The 23,848-nt window shown below is 35.5% G+C and overlaps 1 protein-coding gene across 9 annotated transcripts in view; it reads right to left on the bottom strand.

The window, feature by feature from the left end:
• RGS7 (regulator of G protein signaling 7) overlaps positions 1-23,848 on the bottom strand; it is a 650,352-nt gene that overhangs the window by 209,096 nt on the left and 417,408 nt on the right. For 8 of the 9 annotated variants that reach the window (XM_057728890.1, XM_057728895.1, XM_057728894.1 and 5 more), the window contains exon 4: positions 3,901-3,951. In XM_057728890.1, coding sequence (XP_057584873.1) covers positions 3,901-3,951 — 51 coding nt within the window. Of the gene's footprint in view, positions 1-3,900; positions 3,952-4,801; positions 4,850-23,848 lie in introns of all 9 variants that reach the window. The other variant, XM_057728897.1, reaches the window with a different exon arrangement.

Raw genomic sequence — 23,848 nt, 5'->3', positions numbered from 1 at the left:
TCCTTTAAGATCAGGAACAAAACAAGGATTCCCACTCTCACCACTTTCATTCAACATAGTATTGAAGTCCCAGCCACAGCAGTTAGGCAAGAAGAATAAAAGCCATCCAAATTGGAAAGGAAATAGTAAAACTGTCACTGTTTCCAGTTTACATGATACTATACACAGAAAATCCTAAGACTACACCAAAAGCCTATTAGAACTAATAAATGAATTCCGTAAAGTTGCAAGATACAAAATTAATATACAGAAATCTGTTGTATTTCTATACTACTAACAAACTATCCTAAAGTTGAATGAAGGAAACAATCCTATTTACATTTGTATCAAAAAGAACAAAATACGTAGGAATAAATTTAACAAAGGAGGTGAAACATCTGTACACTGAAAACTATACGACACTGATAAAAGAAATTGAAGAGACAAGTAAGTGGAAAGATATTCCACGCTCATAGGTTGGAAGAATTAATATTGTTAAAACATCCCTAATACCCAAAGCAATCTACAGATTCAATGAAATCCCTATCAAAATTCCAAAGACACATTTCACAGAACTGGAGCAAATAATCCTAAAATTTGTATAGAACCACAGAGGATCCCAAATAGCAAAAATAAGCTTGAGAACAATGAACAAAACCTGAGGTATTGTGATTTCAAACTATACTACCTATATTAATCAAAACAGTAGGGTATCAACACAAAAACAGACACACAGATCAATGGAACAGAATTGAGAGTCCATAAATAAACCTACAAATATATGGCCAATTACTTTACTACCAAAGAGCCAAAGATATAAAAGAAAGAAATGACATTATCTTGGTGTCATGAAATGTCATAAATGGTTTGGAGAAACTAGACAGTTACATTTGAAAGAGCAAAACTAGATCACTATTTTATACCATACATAAAGATTAACTCAAAATGGATTAATGACTTGAATGTAAGACCAGAAATCATAAAATCCCTAGAAGAAAACATAGGTGGTAAACTCACTGACATAGATCTCAGTGATGTTTTGATTGATCTGACCCCAAAGGCAAGGGACATAAAAGCAAAAATAAACAAATGTGACTAGATCAAATTAAAAATCTTTTGCACAGTGAAGGAAACCACCATCAAAATGAAAAGTCAACCTACTGAATGGGAGAAGATATTTGCAAATCATATATCTGATAAGGGTTAATATTCAAAATGTATAAAGAACTCATACAACTCAATAACAAAAAATCTGATTAAAAATTGGCAGAATATCTGAATAGTTATTTTTCTAAGAAGACATACAGATGGCCAACAGTTACTTGAAAAAGATGCTCAACATTACCAGTCATCAGGGAAATGCAAATCAAAAACAAAATGAGATATCACCTCACACCTGCTGGAATGGCTATCAGCAAAAAGATAATAAAATAACGAATATTGGCAATGTTGTGGAGAAAAGGAAACCACTGTGCACTGCTGGTGTTAATTGATGCAGACACTATGAAAAACAATATGGAAGTTCCTCAAAAAACTAAAAATAGAACTACCATATGATTGAGCAATTCCCCTTGTGGGAATTTATCAAAAGGAAACAAAGACACTAACTCAAAAAGATATCTGCACCCCCATGCTCATTGTAGCATCATTTACAATAGCCAAGACATGGAAGCAACCTAACCAATCAATGAATGATTGGTAAAGGAAAATCTGGTGTATATATATATATATATATATATACATACATATATATATATATATAAAAATATATATTATTGTTGGATTATGCATCCCTCTTCCCTCAGAAGTCCCTGAAGATCATGCAACCCTCTGTCCATCTCTAAATAGATCACCAGAACCTGCTCCCATACTGAAGCATTAATCTTTTCTTCCAAGTTGTCACAAAATTTTCTTTCAACAAATTATTGACAACTAGAACTTCAAATGATCCCTAGAGTTCTTCAAATAACCACTTGACCACCAAATAAACACAAGATAGAGGCCTGGCCTGGGTTTTTCTTTTCTTTTTAAATATCTTCAGAAAATTTATGAAGTTAAAGTTAGACTGAGATTTATAATAACTACTTATCTCTTCATAAGCAGTTCTAAAATGGTATGATTAATTTTATACATGCAACCATAAAAGTAACTTTCATGATGTCAGCTACATTCTCGATCATATTTAATTAAAATCATGCTCTCAGATTGATTCATTTTCTGTGCGCAAAATCTGTTATATCTTCAGAACAATCATCAATACTCCTTAAAGTCCAACACAGAATTTTTCATTCCATACCAACCAAACAAAACCCAATTTTTCAGCCTGTCATAAACATGACTAAAAACATGAATGCTCATTCCTAGATATAATTGATTTTATATTTTTATATACCTTCTAATGAAGCTTTACAACTTCCTTTAACTGTTGAACAAGCAAATAAAATCAGTTTTTGATACACATTATAGCTAAAATGATATTTCTTGTGTAAATTATAAACAGTGAATGTTTCTTACTAGCATATTATATCTGTATATTTTCCCTGCTTCTCACACTATTACTGAAGTACACTTTCAGTCTTAACTTACAAAAGGAATACTCTTTTGTATCTACTTCACCTTTTGAGAAATGACATTCTTTGCAAATCAGTAGTTCCTGGTTTTCAATGACTGTGCCAGTGGTTTTTTAAGCACTGGCGTCTTTTGTCTGGTGATACAGTTTATAAAGTCAGGAATGGCACTGGGCTGAGGCTGAAAGGTAAAACTGGCAAGACCGTGGCTTCCTTTCCCAATAATTATCTCCTTTTTTTCACCTAGTAATAATTTGATGTTGGCAGTAGCTGCTTCATCTTTACTTACTTGTTTTAATCCTATTTGACCTGATAGAATAAGTATTTTAAAAGATCGTATACCAAATGATCAGGGGATATAACTCAGACATTTGTGTACAGAATTAGGACTATATTTTCTGATGGCCTGGCCTTATTAAGTTAGCTCAAAATAAGTAAAAATAAAAATTTTGCATCTCCATGTACTATTATTTCTAAACCATTCTAAGGTGGTAATCACGAGAGGCAGGAGCAAAAGCTATGCCAGTTTTTTTTTTTTAATCGAAAGAATAGTGTCCTGTGTTGTTAGTGTATTGCCATCTTCCTCTATTATGTCAATTCTTGGTCACTGTAATCCCAATTTTTATGTTATTTTCTTTTGTTTGTCCAGCATCTTCTATAAACAAAATACATCTCATTTTTATTTCACTGATGTGAAATATTCGCCACGCATGAAGGCTCTTACATGATAGTTTTTTAACGTCATTGAATTTCTCACAATTAGGAATATGTTCTGGGCAATGGAAAAGTACACTGGTAGAAACTGTTCTCAAACTCTGGACATTGGTTTTGTGTTGCAGAATACACAAAATGTTCACCACAATGAATGAGCCCATGACACTGCAATAAGGGCATTAAAAACATAATGTAGGCATGATAAAAAATTGGAATTACAAATAACATTGTTTTCAAACCTCATACAAAAATGGAGTTAAGGCAAAATTATAAGTTAATGAGATTTAGTTCTATGTGTTTTCAGAAGAGAAATTTCATTAGTTTGTGATCACTTGCTATAAATTATATGTATAATTATTTATGGACATCTTTACTGCTCATCTAATTCTAATAGTCACCTGTCTCTTGAATCAAATGTTAAAAAATAGGACATTATATATTGAAAAAATTTTAAAGTAAACTAAATAAAATTTAATTAAATATACATCAACTACCATAAAATCTGTATAAATGTGAAAAACATAGTTAAATATAATTATAATTTTTCAGGTTTGCTTGCTTGTCATGTTAGCCCTGAGAAAACATATTTCTTAAAATCACAAAGAAAATACTTCTACCGATGGGAAAATGATTTATTTACCTGGATCTTCTATGGTTAAGTTCTTTATTAGCCATTGAACAATATCTGACCCTGGAAAAAGAGGAAAAGAAAAACACAAATACATGTGAACATCTATTTATATACGTTAACTTTAAGAACTCTTAACATTTAGCACTCATAAGAGTAGGAATGTTTTAACTGCTATAATAACAGATTAAAGATCAGCCACACAAGAAGTACTGAAAACAGAGTGTGAATACATTGTTTTTCTTCAATGAGCCAACGTGCAAACTAGTCAATTATTAAATATGAAATGTTTAAACATAAAGGTTTAATATACTAGTAGTGGATTAAGTGATTCATTAATTTATTCATTTAATGAATGTTTACTGAGTGCACACTATGTTTCAAGCACAATTTTTAGCATGGCATAACCAATAGTTTATAAGATGATACCTATCTCATTTCTAGTTTGCCCTATCCTGTCCCTGTATCTACTCTGAAGTCAACCCAAATTTGTTGCCAGTTTTTGAAACTACTGTGTGTTTCAAGACTCTATGTCTTTATAGTATGATTCCCTTTGACTGAACGGTCTTTCCACTATTTTCAAGACACTCAAGATTCATTTACACAACAGAACTTCCCTTGACCCTCACCTTTGGCAATGTGTGTGGAGAACCATAAGCCAGCCAAAAGGAAAGCAGGGCAGCCAACATTTCTACTGGGTTGTGACCCAAGATTGAAAGGATAAGGCTCTGAGCTAGTTCAGTGTACAAGTGAATTAGAACAAAATTAGACTTGTTCTAGGACCTTGTGACCTGGGATTGGCCAATGGGAGAATTAAGAGGACTCACGGTTTCCAGTCTAGGAGCATTATGAATGAACAGAATGGTGAAAATGTGAGCAGAAGTGGGAGATTCAGGAAGAGGAGCTGATTTACCTGAGATGTTCATTTCTGTTTAAATTTGGCTTTCAGCATAATTCATTTCTACATAAAATAGCAAAAAATATGTAATGTAAATAGTTACATATACTTAGTAAGCTGCATCAGGGCTGCATGAATGAAATTTTGTGTGAACCGAGATTCCATTTCTCTCCCCCTTGGAAGACTGGGTACAATTGTAGCCTACCCACCTGAGATCTGGCAAATGAGTGACATTAACAATGGCCAAATAATTCTAGTTGCTTAAAGCAGAATAGTTCAAAATTAATTTCAGAACAAACTTGATTATCGAACTTGACAATAATGTCCTAAAATTTATGAAAACACTTACACCCAACATAGACTTTGATATGCATGCATTTAAAAAATATTAACTTTCAAGTATTGAATCTAACTTGTATTCTTTTATAACTGTTCCTTTACAACTGCCATTGATTTAAATGCATTTGAGAGGATGGATTCACCTAGATACTAAACGAAGCTCTGAGGGAAGGAAGGAGGGGAACCATTCACAAGAACACAGACATTGCAGTGTTGTGCCTAACATTACTTACAGCCTAAGTTATCTTGAGGCATGGTCTTTCCTTTTACAAAAGGGGAAACTCAGTTTTTCAAATATGTATGTAGTATTACTTGACCAACGTAGAATTCCAGGTACCTAAATCTTATTAGCTATCTCCAAGCAAGCTGTTTTTCACATTTGAGCATCTATTTGGGGAAAATATACGAGCAGCCAATGGAAAATTTCCATTCTTTTGAAGAAAGCCAAATACTGGTTCCAGGACTATAAATTTTTTCTTAATATGAAAAGTGATTTTAAAATACCTGCAGAAAAAGTTTTTTTTTTTTAAGTTTTCTTCTCTCTCCCTCTCTCTCCCCCACTCCCCCCACCCTTTCCTGAAAAGAAAGAAATACTAAGCAGCTTAATTTGAAATTACATTTAATTCAGGAAACAAGAAACTTATTTTCCTGGCCTATTTTTGATTATTTCTGTCACAGAAAAAGAGCTATTTTGATTGCCTGTCAGTATCATTATAGTGGTTTTATTGTTGTGTGATCACCCAATATATTTATGGTTTTAAGTTAACACACTATGAATTATTATTTTATTGTTAAATGAACATCCAGTTCACCATATTCATCTATTATGCATCTATGTCAGCAAGACTTTAACTCCCAGTTGAGAGAAGTAGAGATAGAGAAAGGGGGAAAAAAATTCCAGCATCTTATGGAACCAAAAGATTGAAAGAGAAACGTGCTATCATAGTCATGTTGAGAACTGATTCAAATGGCTTTATAGTTAGGAGGGGTGTAGGAAGGAATAGCACCATTCTGGCAATTTCTCAGCTTTATCTTTAAGAAATAAGTGGGCAAATCTGCTAAAATTTTCATGTACAAATGTATATATCCAGAATACCTTAGAGTTCCATTTATCTTTATAATCAGGACATCAGAGTAACAAGTAGGATGATTTGTTTGGCTTTTTGTTGTTGTTGTTGTTTTAAGCTCTTTATTGGAATATAATTGCTTTACATTCTTGTACCAGCTTTTGAGGTACACCAAAGTGAATCAGCTGTATTTATACATATATCCCCATATCCCCTCCCTCCCGTGACTCCCTCCCACTCTCCCTGTCCTGGCCCTCTAAGGAGGTAAGTACAGCTGGAACAGAGTCAGTAAAGTTAAAAGCAAGAGGATATGAAGACAAAGAGGCCATGCGTTAATTTCTAGAAACATTAAATCTTCCAAGACTGAATGACAGAGAAACAATCTGAACAGACTAATCACTAGCAGTAAAATTTAATTTACAATCAAAGAAGTCCCAGCAAACAAAAGTCCAGGACTGGACAACATCACTGGGGAATTCTACCAAACATATAAAGAAGAGCTAATACCTATCCTTCTCAAGCTATTCCAGACAATTGAAGAGAAGGGAACACTCCCAAATTCATTCTACAAGGTCACCATTATCCTGATACCAAAACCAAAGACCCTACAAAAAAAGAAAATTACAGGCCAATATATCTGATGAATATACATGCAGAAATCCTCAACAAAATATTAGCATACCAAATTCAACAACACATAAAAAGGATCATACACCATGATGAAGTGGTTTTTTCTAGGGATGTAAGGACAGTCTAATATCCATTAATCAATCCATGTGATATAACATTAACAAAAGGAAGGGTAAAAATCACATAATAATCTCAATAGACACAGAAAAAGCATTTGACAAAATTCAACATTCATTCATAATAAAAACTGTCATCAAAATTGGTATAGAGGGAGGGAGCATATCTCAACATAATAAAGGCCATTTATAGCAAACCCACAAGAAATATCATATTCAACAGTGAAAAGCTAAAAAGCTTTTCCTCTAAAATCAGGAACAAGACAAAAATGTCCACTTTCACCACTTCTATTTAACATAGTATTGGAAGTCTTAGTCACAGCACTCAGACAAGAAAAGGAAATAAAAGGCATCCAAACTGGAAAGGAAGAAGTAAAACTGTCAGTATTTGCAGATGAAATGATACTATATATAGAAAACCCTAAAGTTTCCACCAAAAGACTATTAGAGCTAATAAATGAACTGAGTAAAGTTGCAGGATACATAATTCACATACAAAAATTTTGCTTTTCTCTACACTAATAATGAACTATCAGAAAGAGAAAGCAAGAAAACAGTTCCATTTAAAATCACATCAAAAAGAGTTAAATACCTAGCAATAAGCTTAACCAAGGAGGTTAATGACCTATACTCTGAAAACTATAATACATAGATAAAGGAAATTGAAAACGACACAAAGAAATGGAAACATACTCTGTGTTCATGGGCTGCAAGTATTAATATTGTTAAAATGTCAATATTACCCAAAGCAAAGTACAGATTTAATGCACTCTCTATCAAAATACCCATGATATTTTTCACAGAATTAGAACAAATAATCCCAAAACTTATATGAAACCAAAAAAGGCCCCAAACAGCTAAAGCAATCTTGAAAAAATGAATAAAACTGGAGATATCATGCTCCAGTACTACAAAGCTAAGTAATCGAAACTGGCACAAAAGCAGACGCATAGAGCATTGGAACAGAATACAGAGCCCAGAAATAAAACCACCCTCACACTCATTGTCAGTTAACCTACAGCAAAGGAGGCAAGAATATACAATGGGTAAAAGACAGTGCTAGAAAATGGTGCTACAAAAACTGAACAACTACAGATGAAAGAATGAAGTTAGAACATTTTTCTCACGCCATAGTCAAACATAAGCTCAAAATGAATTAAATACCTAAATGTAACAGCTGAAACCATAAAGCTCCTAAAAGAAAACAGAAAGAACTCTCTGACATAAACTGTAGCAATATTTTTTATGGCTCTGTCTCCTAAGGCAAAAGAAACAAAAGCAAAAATAAACAAATGGGACCTATTTGAACTAAAAAGCTTTTTTCACAGCAAAGGAAACAATCAACAAAAAAAACCCCACAACCTGCTAAATGGGAGAAAATATTTGTAAATGATATGTCCAATAAGGGGTTAATATCCAAAATATATAAAAAGCTCATAGAACTCCAAAAAGCAAACAACCTGATTTAAAAATTGGCAGGAGAGCTAAAGAGATTTTTTTCCAAAGAAGATACACAGATAGCCAACAGGCACATGAAAAGACATACAACATCACTTACCATCAGAGAAATGAAAATCAAAACCACAATGATATACCACCTCACACCTGTTAGAATGGCTATCATCAAAAAGATTACAAATAACAAATTTTGGCCAGGATGTGGAGAAAAGGGAGCCCAATACGCTTTAGATGGGAATGTAAATTGATGCAGCCACTCTGGAAAACAGTATGGAGGTTCTCCAGAAACTAAAAATAGAACTACAAATATGATCCAGTGATTCCATTCCTGGGTATACATCCTAAGAAAACAAAAACACTAATTCAAAAAGATATATGCAATCCAATGTTCATAGCAGCATTACTTATAATAACCAAGAAAGATATGGAAGCGACATAAACATCCATCAACAGAGGAGTGGACAAAGAAGATATGGTACATAGATACATATACAATGGAATACTACTCAGCCATAAAGAGAATGAAATCTTGCTGTTTGCAACAACATGGATGGACCTGGAGGGTATTATGGTTAGTGAAATAAGACAGAGAAAGACAATTACTCTATGTTATCACATACTGAATCTAAAAAACGGAAACAAGTGAATGAATATAACAAAACAGAAACAGATTTACAGACACAGAAAACAAACTAGTGGTTACCAGTGGGGAGGGGCAAAATAGGCATAGAGGATTAAGAGGTACAACTACTATGTATAAAACAAATAAGCTACGAGGATATATTGTATAGCACAGGGAACATAGCCAACATTTTATTATAGTTTTAAATGGAATAAATCTGTCAAACTATTGAATCACTACTGTACACCCAAATATATTGTAAATCAACTATACTTTAATAAAAAATAAAATAAAATAAAATCTCTAGACCTCAAAGAAAAAGGCAGGGGCATGGGTTTAGATCACATAGAGTGTTGAAAGCCATTTAAGGACTTTGGAATTTACTCTGAATGAGTTGAGAAGAGGTAGCATTTACCTGCTCAATCTGACTGTGTCAAAGATAGATTATAGGTGCCAAGAGTGGTATAAAATATAAAATAATAATAATAAGACTATGAGAATGATGATGATGAAACTTTTTTTTTTCTTTTTTAATTTGGAATTTCTAGCTCTTTAGACCTCTTCTCCTCCCTCCCCACCCCTGACTCCTTTTTTTATCCCCCAAACTATTCTCCTCTCTGGTTGATCATAAGCTTTCTCATTAAGCCCATTGTGTTTATAGCAGAAAACAAATTATAGAAAAATGTTAATGATACAATCTAACCTTTGGTGTGAATTCAGGGTGCTCAAAATCACTAGGAGATGGAGTACAGGAGGTAGAGTTCTAAGGGAAGGAATAAAAGTGTAAATCTCAGTATTCTGTTGACTGTGGTACTTTTTCTCTTTACATGGCTTTATCTGTGTGAACCATGCCTGAGGTCCTCTGGGTGAAGAGCATGTTCTCTTTGTCCCTGAGAGAGCCAAGGAGGTGCTAGGATGTGGCCTGGGAAATGAAGAGCTTTCAGCTAGAGAATATGGGAAGTCAGACAAGTTGACCACCATAACAGATTGTGTAGTGATAGATGCCAAAACATAGGGAGTAATAAAGCATTCCTGTTCCTTGGCACAAGTATCCCAAGGAGACCTAATTCTGCAGCAGATGGTGGGACAAGAGCCACATATTTGGAACCTGATACAAAATGCTTCCTTGAAATCAGCACCAGAACAATGACCATCACATAAATATTGATATTTGATAAGTATTTCTTAAATGAATAACAGAATGCTGCTCCTAAGCAAAAACCTACATAATTAAAAGAATATTTTAATTTACTTTTATGTATGTTATATTGATCATTCAAATGTTTGGGTATATGAGGTTGCGTTATGCAGTTATCTGCTACCAGACATGAAGTCCTACCTCAACCCCTCAAATCCAACTTCTTCCCTTTCAAAATGAAGTCACTCTACTGAAAGTGCCCTTGCAGTTTTTATTAAGGCTCTCTTCTCTCTCGCTTGCATTTTCTCTTTCTACATATTAATACTTTTAATTAGTAAGTATGCTTTAAGAAACAGGTTTTCCTTCCCATGCTGGCACACTGGTTATACTAGTAAAGGTAGTATGTAGCATGTAAATTTTTCTCTGTTGAATGGTCTAATCTAATGATTCTCAAACCTTATTCCTCTTTATAATCACTTTGAGGTAATTTTAAACTATGAATGCCCAAGCCCAACCCACAAAAAATCTGATTCAATACCTCATGAGTAGGGCCTGTGCACAGGCATTGTGAAAAATCTTCCCAGGTGAATTTAATGTGTCGTCAAGTCTGAAAACAAATGTTCTAACACAAACATATTTGCTAACTTTGATAAAATGGCCTCATGGAAGCTTTTATTTTTACTAATAAGGAGACAAAGACAGCCTTACCTCAAAAAACTCATCTAGAGATTTCAATCGAAAATGGTTGATTGCTTGCCATCAAATAACCCAAGTGATTATAATTCAGACTCCTACTTTGCTCTGTCTCTTTTGGGGAACTGTTTCACTAATTATGTCCACACATTCTTAAAATCACTTTTTAGAAAATTTATTTTGTTTTATGTAAGGGAAAGAAGAGAAAAATTATTGAAATTTTAATTTCAATTATATTTTATATTTTAATATGCTAGAAGGCAGATATTTTAATTTATAAAACAATTATACTGAATGAAAAAAGAAAATAAGAGTTCATACTGTATGATCCTATTTACATAAAATTATATGAAATGAAGTTTATTCTAAATGGACAAAAATCAGATCACTGGTGATTGGGTCTGGGGTAGGGGTGAGGAGATAAGGAGGGTGGATTTCAAAAGGGAATAAGAAAACATTTGGGGGTGATGGAAATGTTTACTATCTTGATTGTGGTGATGGTTTTAAGAATGTATTCATATGTCAAAATTCATCAAATTTTACACTCTAAAACTATCTCAACATATATAAAGTTCAATAAAACTGAGAAGAAAGAAAGAAAAAGAGAATGAAAGAAAGAAAGAAAAAAGAAAAAGAAAAAGAAGGAAGGAAGGAGAGAGAGAGGAAGGAAGGAAGGAAGGAAGGAGAGGGAGTGAGGGAGAAAAGAAGGGAAGGGAGGGAGAAATTTTAAACTGCCCTGCTCATGTCTTCAATGTGATTCAAGTGGTAAGATGAAAATATTTTCTTTTTTTTACCATCCAATGGTCCAGAACTGTGCTATCCAATATGTTAGCCACTAGCCACATGTAGCTATTAAAATTAAATTAAATTAAAAATTCAGCCAACAACACATTAAAAGGATCATAAGCCATGATTAGGAGGGATTTAACCCAGGGATATAAGGATTTTTCAATATATGCAAATTAATCAATGTGATACACCACATTTACAAAATGAAGAATAAAAACCATATGATCACCACAATAGATGCAGAAAAAGCTTTTTACAAAATTTACACTCATTTATGATAAAAACTCCCCAGAAAGTGGGCATAAAGGGAATCTACCTGAACATAATAAAGGCCATATATGATTAACCAACATATAACATCATTCTCAATGGTGAAAAACTGAAAGCATTTCCTCTAAGAGCAGGAACAAGACAAGTGTCCACTCTCATCACTTTTATTCAACATAGTTTTGGAAGTCCTAGCCATGGCAATCAGAGAAGAAAAAGAAATAAAAGAAATCCAAGTTGGAAAAGAAGAAGTAAAACTATCAATGTTTGTAGATGATATGATACTATACATAGAAAATCCTAAACATGCTACCAGAAAACTACTAGAGCTCATCAATGAATTAGGTAAAGTTGCAGGATACAAAATTAATACACAGAAATCTCTTGCATTCCTGTTCACTAACAATGAAAGGTCAGAAAGAGAAATTAAGGAAACACTCCCATTTGCCATCACTCAAAAAGAATAAAATACCTAGGAATAAACCTACCTATGAAGACAAAAGACCTGTACTCAGAAAACTATAAGGTGATAAGCTGCTGATGAAAGAAATCAAAGACAACACAAACAGATGGAGAAATATACCATGTTCTTGGATTGGAAGAATCAACACTATCAAAATGAATACACTACCCAAAGCAATCTACAGATTCAATGAAATAACTATCAAATTACCAATGGCATTTCTCACAGAATTAGAATAAAAATTTTTACAATTTGTATGGAAACACAAAGTACCCTGAATAGCCAAAGCAACCTTGAGAAACAAAAATGGAGCTAGGTAAAAAAAAAAAAAAAAAAAAATGGAGCTAGGGAATTCAGGCTCCCTGGCTTCAGACTATAAAACAAAGCTACAGTAATGAAAACAGTTTGATACTGGTATGAAAACAGAAATATAGATCAATGGAACATGATAGAAAGTCCAGGGATAAACCCATGCACCTATGGTCACCTAATCTATGACAAAGGAAGTCAGAATATACAATGGAGAACAGACAGCCTCTGCAATAAGTGGAGCTGGGAAAATTGGACAGCTACATGTAAATGAATGAAATTAGAACATTACCTAACACCATACACAAAAATAAACTCAAAATGAAATAAAGACCTAAATGTAAGACTAGACAGTATAAAACTCTTAGAGGAAAACGTAGGTAGAACATTCTCTGACATAAATTGCAGCAAGATTTTTTTGATCCACCCCCTAGAGTAATGAAAATAAAAATAAAAATAAACAAATGGGACCTAATTAAACTTAAAAGCTTTTGCACAGCAAAGAAAACCATAAACAAAATGAAAAGACAACCCTCACAATGGGAGAAAATATTTGTAAATGAAGTGACTGACAAGGGATTAATCTCCAAAGTATACAAACAGCTCATGAAGCTCAATATCAAAAAGAAATAACCAACCAATCAAAACTGGGTGGAAGATCTAAAGAGACATTTCTCCAAATAAGACATACAGTTGGCCAAAAAGCATGTGAAAGATGCTCTACATCACTAATTATTAGAGAAATGTAAATCAAAACTACAATGAGGTATCACCTCACACCAGTCACAATGGTTGTCATCAAAAAATCTACAAACAATAGATGCTGGAGAGGGTGTGGAGAAAAGGGAACTTTCTTGCACTATTGGTGGGAATGTAAATTGGTACAGCCACTATGGAGAACAGTATGGAGGCTCCTTAAAAAATTAAAACTAGAGTTAGCATATGATCCAGCAATCCCACTCTTGGTCATATATCCAGAGAAAACCATACTTCAAAAAGATACATGCACCCCAATGTTCACTGCAGCACTGTTTACAATAGCCAGGATATGGAAGCAACCTAAATGTCTATCAACGGAGGAATGGATAAAGAAGATGTGGTATAAATGGAATATTACTCAGCCATGAAAAAGAGTGAAATAATGCCATTTACAGTAACATGGATGGACCTAGAGATTGTCATACTGAATGAAGTTGTCAGAGAAAAACAGATATAGTATGATATCACTTATATGTGGAGTCTTTAAAAAAATTGTACAAATGAACTTACAAAACAGAAATAGAATCACAGATGTAGCAAACAAACATGATTACCAGTGGGGAAAAGAGGGGGAGGGATAAATTAGGAGATTGAGATTGACATATACACACTACTACATATAAAATAGATAATTTTTTTTATTGGGATATAATTGCTTTACACTCTTGTACCAGTTTTTCAGGTACACCAAAGTCAATCAGCTGTATTTATACACATATCCCCATATTCCCTCCCTCCCTCGACTCCCCCCCCACCCTCCCCGTTCCAGCCCTCTAAGGCATCATCCATCATTGAGTTGATCTTCCTTTGTTATACAGCAACTTCCCACTGGTTATTTATTTTACAGTTAGTAGTATATATATGCCTATGCTACTCTCTCACTTCATCTCAGCTTCCCCTTCATCCCCCGCCCACCCAAACCTCGAGTTCTCCAGTCCATTCTCTGCATCTGCATCCTTGTTCCTGTCTTGTCACTAAGTTCATCAGTACCATTTTTAGATTCCATATATATGAGTTAGCATACAATATTTGTCCTTCTCTTTCTGACTTACTTCACTCTGTATGACAGACTCTGGGTCTATCCACCTCATTACATATAGCTCCATCTCATTCCTTTTTATAGCTGAGTAATATTCCACTGTATATATATGCCACATCTTCTTTATCCATTCACTTGTTGAAGAGCATTTAGGTTGCTTCCATGTCCTGGCTATTGTAAATTAATAACAAACTATTTTGTAGCACAGGGAACTCTTCTCAATACTCTGTAATGGCCTAACTCGGAAAAGAATGTAAAAAAGAGTGGATATGTGTATATGTATAACTGATTTACTTTACTATACACCTGAAACTAATACAACATTGTAAATCAACTATACTCCACAAAAATTTTTTAAAAATTCATTTTCTCTCAGTCACCCTAGCCACACTTCAAGTGTGTAATACTCTCCTGTGGCTAGCAGCTACTGTATTGGAACTATAGATATAAAACATTTACATCATTGCAGAAAATCTAATGGACAGCCCTTGTCCAGATACTACAGTATTACAAGAACAATTCTCTAAATGTGTGCGTGTTTTCACAGGCTAATCCTTCCTTTTTCAAAATGAGAGTATGCATGTGAAAGTAAATAGCACAGGACCTAACACAATATAGCCATATAACAACAAAAATGTGTTAATATCTCTTCCACTCAAGTTGGAAGGAACATTTCCATGAAGCAATAAGAGTAAGAAGAAAATAAAGGGAATTCAAAAAGGTGCTCCAAACTGAAAACAAGAGACAAAAGTTCAAATTAGTTTAGAGCAGAAGAAAATTAGATAATTTAAAAAGTAGAATAGTAAGGATAAAAGCTTTCTAAATCAGATACAAAACCAAGAAGCTATAAAATATTAATAAAGGACTGAAAGATATCAATTTTTAAAATTAAAAAATTCTATACAAAACAAGGAAAGGCATATAACAAAATAAAAAGAAAACAACAATTGTGAAATTTTTGTAATCAGTTTGGAAAAGGAAGTATGTCTTTCACATTTTCTTCTCAGCACTCATCTTCTTGATGCTACATTTTATATTTATTAACACTAGATTTTATGGGTATTTATTTTCATCCCCCAGTAAAATGTCAGATCCATGAAGACAATGATGTGATCTGTCTTGATCATGACTGTATCTTCAGTGCCTCAAGTAGTTTTGGCATATGATAAGAATTCAATAAATTGTTGATGAATGAATGGATGAATATAAATTTAAAACTTTGAGAAAATAACAATTAGAGGCTAGCAACCCAACAGCAAAGCAGGCAGAAATATGAATAGGTCATTTTTTAAAAATTAAATGGAAAGAGTCCATATTAAACAATAAACACATAAATAATAAAATAATATATACTTAAAACAATATATACACAAAACAATATATACATAGAATACATAGGCAAAATGAAAAAAATGTTTCATGATACACCATTTTGAAGGAAGGATAGGGAACCAGAACTTTTATACACTAGTTAGAGTTCAGTCCCTTTTGCAGGATAATTTTGTAAAATGTACTAAATTACAGCTATCACTTACCTTATAGCTCAGAAAATCTGCTATTTAAAAAATGTGCCCTATTGATATACAAGTACATAAAGATATAAACACACATAAAAATGGTCACACATAAATATACTCAATTCAGCATTGTGTGCAATAACAGCCCCCACCCCAAATATGACCTGATATTCTGTTGTTTTGAGCAAGTGAGTCCACTTTCCTGAGTACCAACCTCACTCTTAAAAAAGAACTTTAGTGACAAGGATAATAGAATCCCGTAAAGTGTTTTGTTCTGACAAGGGTTTCTGAGTTTACATCAAAACATAATTACTACAAAAAAAATTCCCAATTCTAATTCATGAAGGGGTTCTCCCTCCTACTTCTGCACCTGTCTCCAGCAAAGCATCACAGGAATCCACACACCTGGTCATTAAACCAAATTCACTTAGCACTCTCTTGGGCACTGCAAGAGAATAACACAAGACAAGCATGATTTCTACCTACGAGAAGCTTACTACCTAGTCAGAAAGTTGGATTCTTCTGACCCTGTGCCTTTACTCCAATACCAAGACTGAAAATCCTGAAGAATCCGCACAACTCACAGACTCCCATTAGGAACTTAGTCTCCTACCTCAGCCTTTCTCACTGGTACTCAGTAATTTATTTTCCACCCACTCACACCATAGTCATGAATACATGCAATGAAATAATGGGCACATTGGCACACCAGAGAGAAAAGCTAAAAAGAGTACGATGCCCATTCTCAATGAGCTGAATGGCAGCTGAGGCAAGGAAACTGGTATGGTAAGTGCTAGGACAGACCTAAGAACAACACTCTACAGGAGTGAGTATACAGGGCACCTAACATAGAGTGAGAGAGAAGAAAGGAGATGGGACATCAGGAACTGGCATTCATAGTTAGCTTCCTCTCCTGTTCTTTACAGTGACTGTTCCAATCTTTCACTACTGGGTCAAATTTCTCAACTGCTATGAGGTTGCTCAAAATGAATGCAAAACAGAGAAGCTTAAGTTAACTAAAACTTACTAAAACTGAGGTATTATTTATATACATCAAAATGCACATATTTCAAGTATCAAATCTGGTAAGTTCTGAAAGATGTTAGTACCACTTCAATTAAGATTCAGAACATTTTCATCATCATAGTAATTGAAATGCTCTCATGATCACTTTGGGACAAGAAACCCCTTCCCTAGACAAAGAAAATTAGGATTCTCATTTCTATCACCATGTTTTAGTTTTGCCTGTCCTAGAACTTTGTTTATTTTTTTAATAAATTTATTTATTTATTTAATTTATTGGCTGCAGTGGGTCTTCATTGCTGCACACAGGCTTTCTCTCGTTGATGCGAGTAACTAGAGAAAGGGGCTACTCTTCGTTGTGGTGCGTGGGCTCCTCATTGCTGTGGCTTCTCTTGCTGCGGAGCATAGGCTCTAGGCACGTGGGCTTCAGTAGTTGCAGCACACGGGCTCAATAGTTGTGGCTCATGAACTTAGTTGTTCTGCAGCATGTGGAATCTTCCCAGAGCAGGGCTCAAACCTGTGTCCCCTGCATTGGCAGGCGGATTCCTAACCACTGTGCCACCTAGGAAGTCCGAGTCCCAGAAATTTATAAAACCAAATTTTACAGTATGCCTTTACCTGTGCCTGGCTTCTTTTGCTCGACGTACTGTTTCGATAAACATTCACATGATTGCATGCATCAGTGTTCCTCGTAAGTACTGAGTTCTTTTCATTGCCTGAATATACTAGTTTGTTTATAGACCTTTGGGTTGTTTCTAATTTATGGTCATTATAAATAAAACTGTCATGAATATTCCTGTCATTTCTTACTATGGACTTACGTTTTCATTTTTTATGTAAATACTCTCCACTTGCTTCTGACAAACGAACTGTAATATTTCTGAATCTTAAAAGTTAGACGGTGGGATTAAAAAAAACAGTGGAATCAGTGGGTCAATAAATCTCAATCTGATATTCAAGTGACCCTCCCTCCGCCTCTCACTTCAATTTAAAAATGGAGGTTAATAAAGATTAACTCCATCAACTTACTGCCTCCACATGTATAAATTTTTGTCTTTGTATCTCCTCCCTCCTATTTTCCCCAGTTTCTGAAGAAGAGGGTTCTATTTTCCTGTCCAAAGCAAATCCCTTTTTAGCTCATTTTCTTCCATCTCCTCAAGGGCTTTACTGTGCTTTGCCCTCAAGTTTCTTTACTATTAAGAAAAAAATGAAGCTTCATAGACAACAGTATGGCACTCAGACCCTAGCAAGTGAGAAAATACTGTACATACAATCCCAAACTAAATATATAACTAAAGTGGCAAATATTGTGACTGAAAACTAAAGGGAACAATGAAAGATTAAAATAAAAGATCCTGGTTTAGTGCGGAAGCTTGAGAGGCTTCTCTAGACACTTGGATCGAAAAGGTTTAACCTATGTATGAGAGAGAATTATAGAAAAGGAAGGTCCTAGAAGAGATGGGATAGAATTAAAATCAAAGTGTTGGACAAAATATAGGCAGAATATGAATCAAAACCCTTTTCCTGAGATGGAAAAAAAATGGGACTAGAAATTGAAAGTACTCTCAAAGTATGGAAATTAGGTATGTTTATATCTCAAATTTTCCTTTGAACCAGGGTGTAGAGCCCTGTGTCAAGGACACAGAACAAAAGAAATTCCTGGACTGAATCCAACAGCAACTGTCCTCATGAGCCCTTCTGCTCTAGGCTGAAGAACCCCCAACTCCATATCGGGTAAAATATTCACCATATAGCAACCTGACCAATCACCTATATGCCACCCTTCCGGCAGGAAATCTTATTGTTTGGAGGGCATAAAAACTGGCTGCAAGCCCACGAAAGCGGCTGACTCTCCCTGGATGCCAGGAAGGCGGCCAGCTGTCTTTACAGTGCCCCTCAATAAGCTCTTGGCGCTTTGCTCTCTATAAACTCATTTTCTTCTGAAATACTCCGTGTCTGGAAATTCTTTTCCAACCTGCACTTGGACCATGACATAGGGGACACGGCAATCTTTTGAGTCAATCGTGGTTATTATTTGGAATTTGAAGAAAGACGCGAGGAATTGGAAGTGCTGCTATGAGAAGTGGAAGAGGCTGCTGACAAAGGTTTGACGAGAGGCCCTGAGGGCCCAGGTAAGGTTGGGAAGCATGGTTTTCTGGGCAGAGAGGCTTCCACCAGCAGCACTCAGCTGTACAGGTACAAGCTCAGAGAGGAAGCAGGAGGTTTTTCAAGGTGTGTGTGGCACAAGGATAGGCCCTGGAGACCATTTAATCATCTAGAGGGTTTAGAAAAATTATTAAAAGAAATAGAAAATATTTGACAGTCTTAAAGTAGCAATAAAATTTAAAAACCTATCTTTTCTCCTGCCCCACATCAAGTACATGGATATGTGATGCATGTTCAGCCTCTGCTAAACGTGGCTATAAAGAAAGCAGCATCTTTCAGGAAAGACCAAGTTTCTATTAGGGCCAGGAATCTAAAAGAATGTCTATAAAGAGACCCATAAGGGAGTTTCCATATGTAAGTAAGACTTAGTAACTAAGATAAAACTCTTTAGTTTTTCTCCTTTTGAATAATGAAGATGCCAGAAAGACCGGCATTTCTCAAATTTTAATGTTCATGTGAATCACACTGTTTACATCCTATTAAAATACTGATTATGATCCAGTGAAACTGGATCGGGGTCTGATAATCTCCATTTCTAACAAGCTCCCAGATGATGTTGCCATGGCTGGGCTGCAGGAGTGTAAATCAATTTTGAGTGCCTGAGTAAGGCTTCTGTGTTGGAGAATACAGGAAGAGCAGTTGCCAGATCTCAGAGAAAGAGCAAAAGAGATACAGAAGGACCCTTGGGTCTCTACGGTGAAGAAGTCTACACTGATCTGAATTCTAAGACTGCTCAATAGCTTTGGAGGTTATAGTTCCAATAGGAGGTGCCATTCACAAATTTCACCAGTCACTGAGTTGAGACCTGGCAGCATCATGTGGCACCTTGGGGACAGACTGACATCTGACAGTATATCCAGAAATGACAGTGAATACTTCTGTCAGCTTTATTATTGAATAGGCATGTTGGAAGGCATACTGTAAATGGCTGAAAGGACAGCCAGCAAAGGGGAACAAACTGGAAAGCAGAAGGATTGTCAGGTAAAGGTGCAAAACTATAGCGTTAAGTGAATGTTATTGGCTGAATTGTGTCCCCCAAATTCCTATTTGGAATTCCTAACTCCCAGTACCCTAGAATGTGACTGTATTTGGACACCGAGTATTTTAAAATATAATTAAGGTTAAATAAGGTCATTAAGTTGGGCCCTAATCCAATATGACAAGTGTACTTATAAGAAGAGAAAATCACGACTCAGATACACAGAGAGAAGACCACACGAAGACATGGAGAAGATGGTCATCTATAAGCTAAGGAGAGAGGCCTCACCGGAAACTAACCTTGCTGATACCTTGATCTGAGACGTACAGCTTCCAGAACAGTGAGACAATAAATTTCTATTTCTTAAGCCAGCCAGTCAGTGATATTTGTTATGGCAGCCCTGGCCAAGGAGTAGAGTAAATGAGATGACGTTTGGGTAGTGTCTAGAATAAAAAGATAAAAGGCTTGGGATGACTATCTGAGTTTGAGTATATGAAGGGCACTTTGCTCTAAAGTGCTTACCCTGTTGGTGCTGTGAATGAATAGCTAATGCTATTAATAGTCCAAAGTCTGGGTGCTTGTTATAGAGCCAAAAAAACTGGATCCCTCAATGGATTAACATCAGCAACAGAATACACATAGATGTAAACATTTAAGTCGAAACATTCAGCAACATATGCTTTCCTGCTCCTAACGGACACATCTGGAGGAAGTCTCAAAAGGGTGAAGAACTGTGCTCTGTGATGATCTCTCACTGGCAGGTTCCACACCCAGAAAGGAGTAATTGCTGATCGTCTGTAATATGCCAAGAAGGAAATTGCATTTTAGGATATTTTATTCTGCTCTCCAACATAGCAGAGGAGGCCAAGAGGCAGAAATTAAATTAAAACTCATAGATCGAAACTTAACTTCTCTTCTAGAAATGCATCTACACATTACTTAACATTCACACTTAATTTTGTGATACTGTGACTTTCAAGTTAACATCTTTTTGGCCAATGGTCTCATCTGAGAATCTCAGCATCTAGGATGTCATAATGGGGAGAGTATGCTGACTGGCTGCTGTGGAAGAGGTGATGAGATCCAGCAGATGTTTGATCCTCTCGTTTGAAATGCTGCACACAGACTGTTTTTGTATCTAACAAGAACTATATGTATTTTATTTTAACTAAATCTAAATATATAACTCTAGTGACATAAAAGGAAATTTTATTTTGCCTCAAGCAGAGAAAAGCCTATAAAAGAGGGCTGGGGGAGCGTGCTCCCTAGGAGCGCTAATCCTTTTGGATTAGTCTAAGAAACATACAAGGATTTTGTTTTTTCATTTATATGTTTTGAGTTCTTTTAATGCAACACTCAGCAGAAATTACTGGTTGACTGCCACAGAAGGACAGAACCTATCAGTCTATAATAATCCTGGTAGGTTTGGGGATCCAAAGGCAGAATGATACATGTGCCACTTTCTTCCTAGCACCATGGGAGGGGCCGGCCTCATGGAATGACTGACAGCAAAGTGGAGAAGACTCAGGAGAGGAACAATGGAATCCGGCCCTGTTTGCTTGACCTGTGAGAGGTGGAAGACATCTAAAAATTCCTGAGGTCCTTGTGTGCTGGGCATGGAAGCCAGATGAGAATTAAGAAATATGTTGCATACTGAGGTTCTCTGCAGTGTGGAATGAAGGACCTATACGTGAGGGTGGCCATTTGTAGACAACAGTAATAGTGGTGATAGGAAAGGGGGTCTCTAATATTGATCATGCCCAGAGAACAGACTATGGGCTGCACCAATGCTGGAAAACTGAACACTGGATACAGCCAGGCCAGAGGGCAAGACCTAAAGACACAGTACGGCAAGACACCTCAGTGAAGGCCAGTGAGAGCCAAAGGAGCCAATACCGACCTGAAGCCAGCAAACAGTCCAAGGCACCTCCTGCAAAAGCACAATGTCATATTAACCTACCCCCCTGAACGTATTCTGCCCAAGAAAAGGAAAAGAGAAGGTAAGGGGACTTGGAAAGAAAATTTACCCAAATGACACTAAGTCACTGGGAAGTGACAGGATAAACAGGAAGTGAGTCAGTTATATTCAATAGGCAAAATTAAGCCACATTTCAAGAAACTGGAAATGAATGAATAGAAATAGGGCTCACAAGGGAGTTCAGATTACTTACTGAGAAATAAAAAGATACACACACACACATATATGTATATGTATGTGCCTACTGATGTTGTGTTGTGGTGGCTAATTTTAAAAAGCTGAACTAAGGGTTCAAAAGGGAAATTCCTTTCCATTTCATAGCTCAGAAGGCTTGACAATTGCTTCCTCCCTGCTGGTGAGAAATCCAGCTCAATAAATGTGCTTCTTTCCACTCATGCAAAGCAAAAGGGAATGGACCTAGTCAATGCATTTAATGGATTTAAGAACTGTACCTTAAAATGGAAAATAGAGATTTTTACCTAGTGTTACACTACATAATTAAAGTGTCTGTACCATATCATATTAGTGAAAGACATAGGGCAGGAGAGCACAAAGAGAGGTGATGCTACTCTTGAGAGTCAGCATATTAATGGGAACTTTCAGCCTAATAATGTAAGTGAATCTTGTTACATTCTACTCTCAGTAAAATTCTAGGGAATGAGAGCTACAAAGACAATGTCCTTCTCAGGGAACCTCACTAGCATTAGGACATTAACTTGAGAAGTGATGGTGATGGTCTGTTTTAGATGAAAGACTTTAAAACATTATTTCTAAAAATGCCTTAGCTGTCAAATATGAGATTCACGTCCCCAAGCCTACATTTTCTCCTTGTTTCCTTTTTTTGTGAAATAAGATCTTTTTTCCCCACAATCTTACATTTTCTACATTTATTGAGATATTTGTCTCAAAATGCAAAACTAGATGGCACGACAGTACCTAACACAGAAAATCAAAATTATTTCATTCTGTGCACACCCTCTGTTTACATCCACCCCTCAATATAAAACTTGAGTCTGTCCAATAATCAGATAGCATTGTCTAGATAGTATCTATATATATTTATGATATTAGCCTTTTATGCAATTTTACCTAAAGATAAAAATTTAAGTATTAATGGGTCACACAGCATTAAATCCACTGGACAGATGCACTCTGTATTACTTGTCTACAGGCATCCTCAGAATTAAACTTTTAGAAGCTCTCTCCAGTTTTTTTTGGCTATAGCCCAAAGGATATCAGAGGACTGTTAAGACAGCAGAAATTACTGGGCCAACCATGTATCTGTATAGTCATTTCCTAAACATGGAGACTGCTCATTTGCTTATTCATTAATTTTCTTTGAATATTTATTATGTTCCAGGAAGCACCATGATACTATGATGGCTGCAATCACATGGAGGAAGTAAAACAAATAACTACAGTATGAAATTTTCCACATGAGTGATAGAAATAACTATGAAAATCCTGAAAAGAAGTAAATCATTCCAGGCTCTGGTGAGTGAAAAAGGCATTTCAGCTGGCCTTGAAGAATGGGTAAATTTTCACCAGACTGAAAGATGAGATCCCTACATGGAGATACACAGGCTTCACAGCTTAAACAAAAGGCAGAAATTTTAATGGAAACAACATGCAGTCTAGTTCAGATGGGACATAGGTAAATAGAGTAAGATAAAACTAAAAGAGTTGCCAGATTTCAGAAGACCCCTTCAC

Source organism: Hippopotamus amphibius, chromosome 3, assembly GCF_030028045.1.
Source record: "Hippopotamus amphibius kiboko isolate mHipAmp2 chromosome 3, mHipAmp2.hap2, whole genome shotgun sequence".
Taxonomy (NCBI): Eukaryota; Metazoa; Chordata; class Mammalia; order Artiodactyla; family Hippopotamidae; genus Hippopotamus; species Hippopotamus amphibius.
This window is presented reverse-complemented; position numbering and strand designations above follow the sequence as displayed.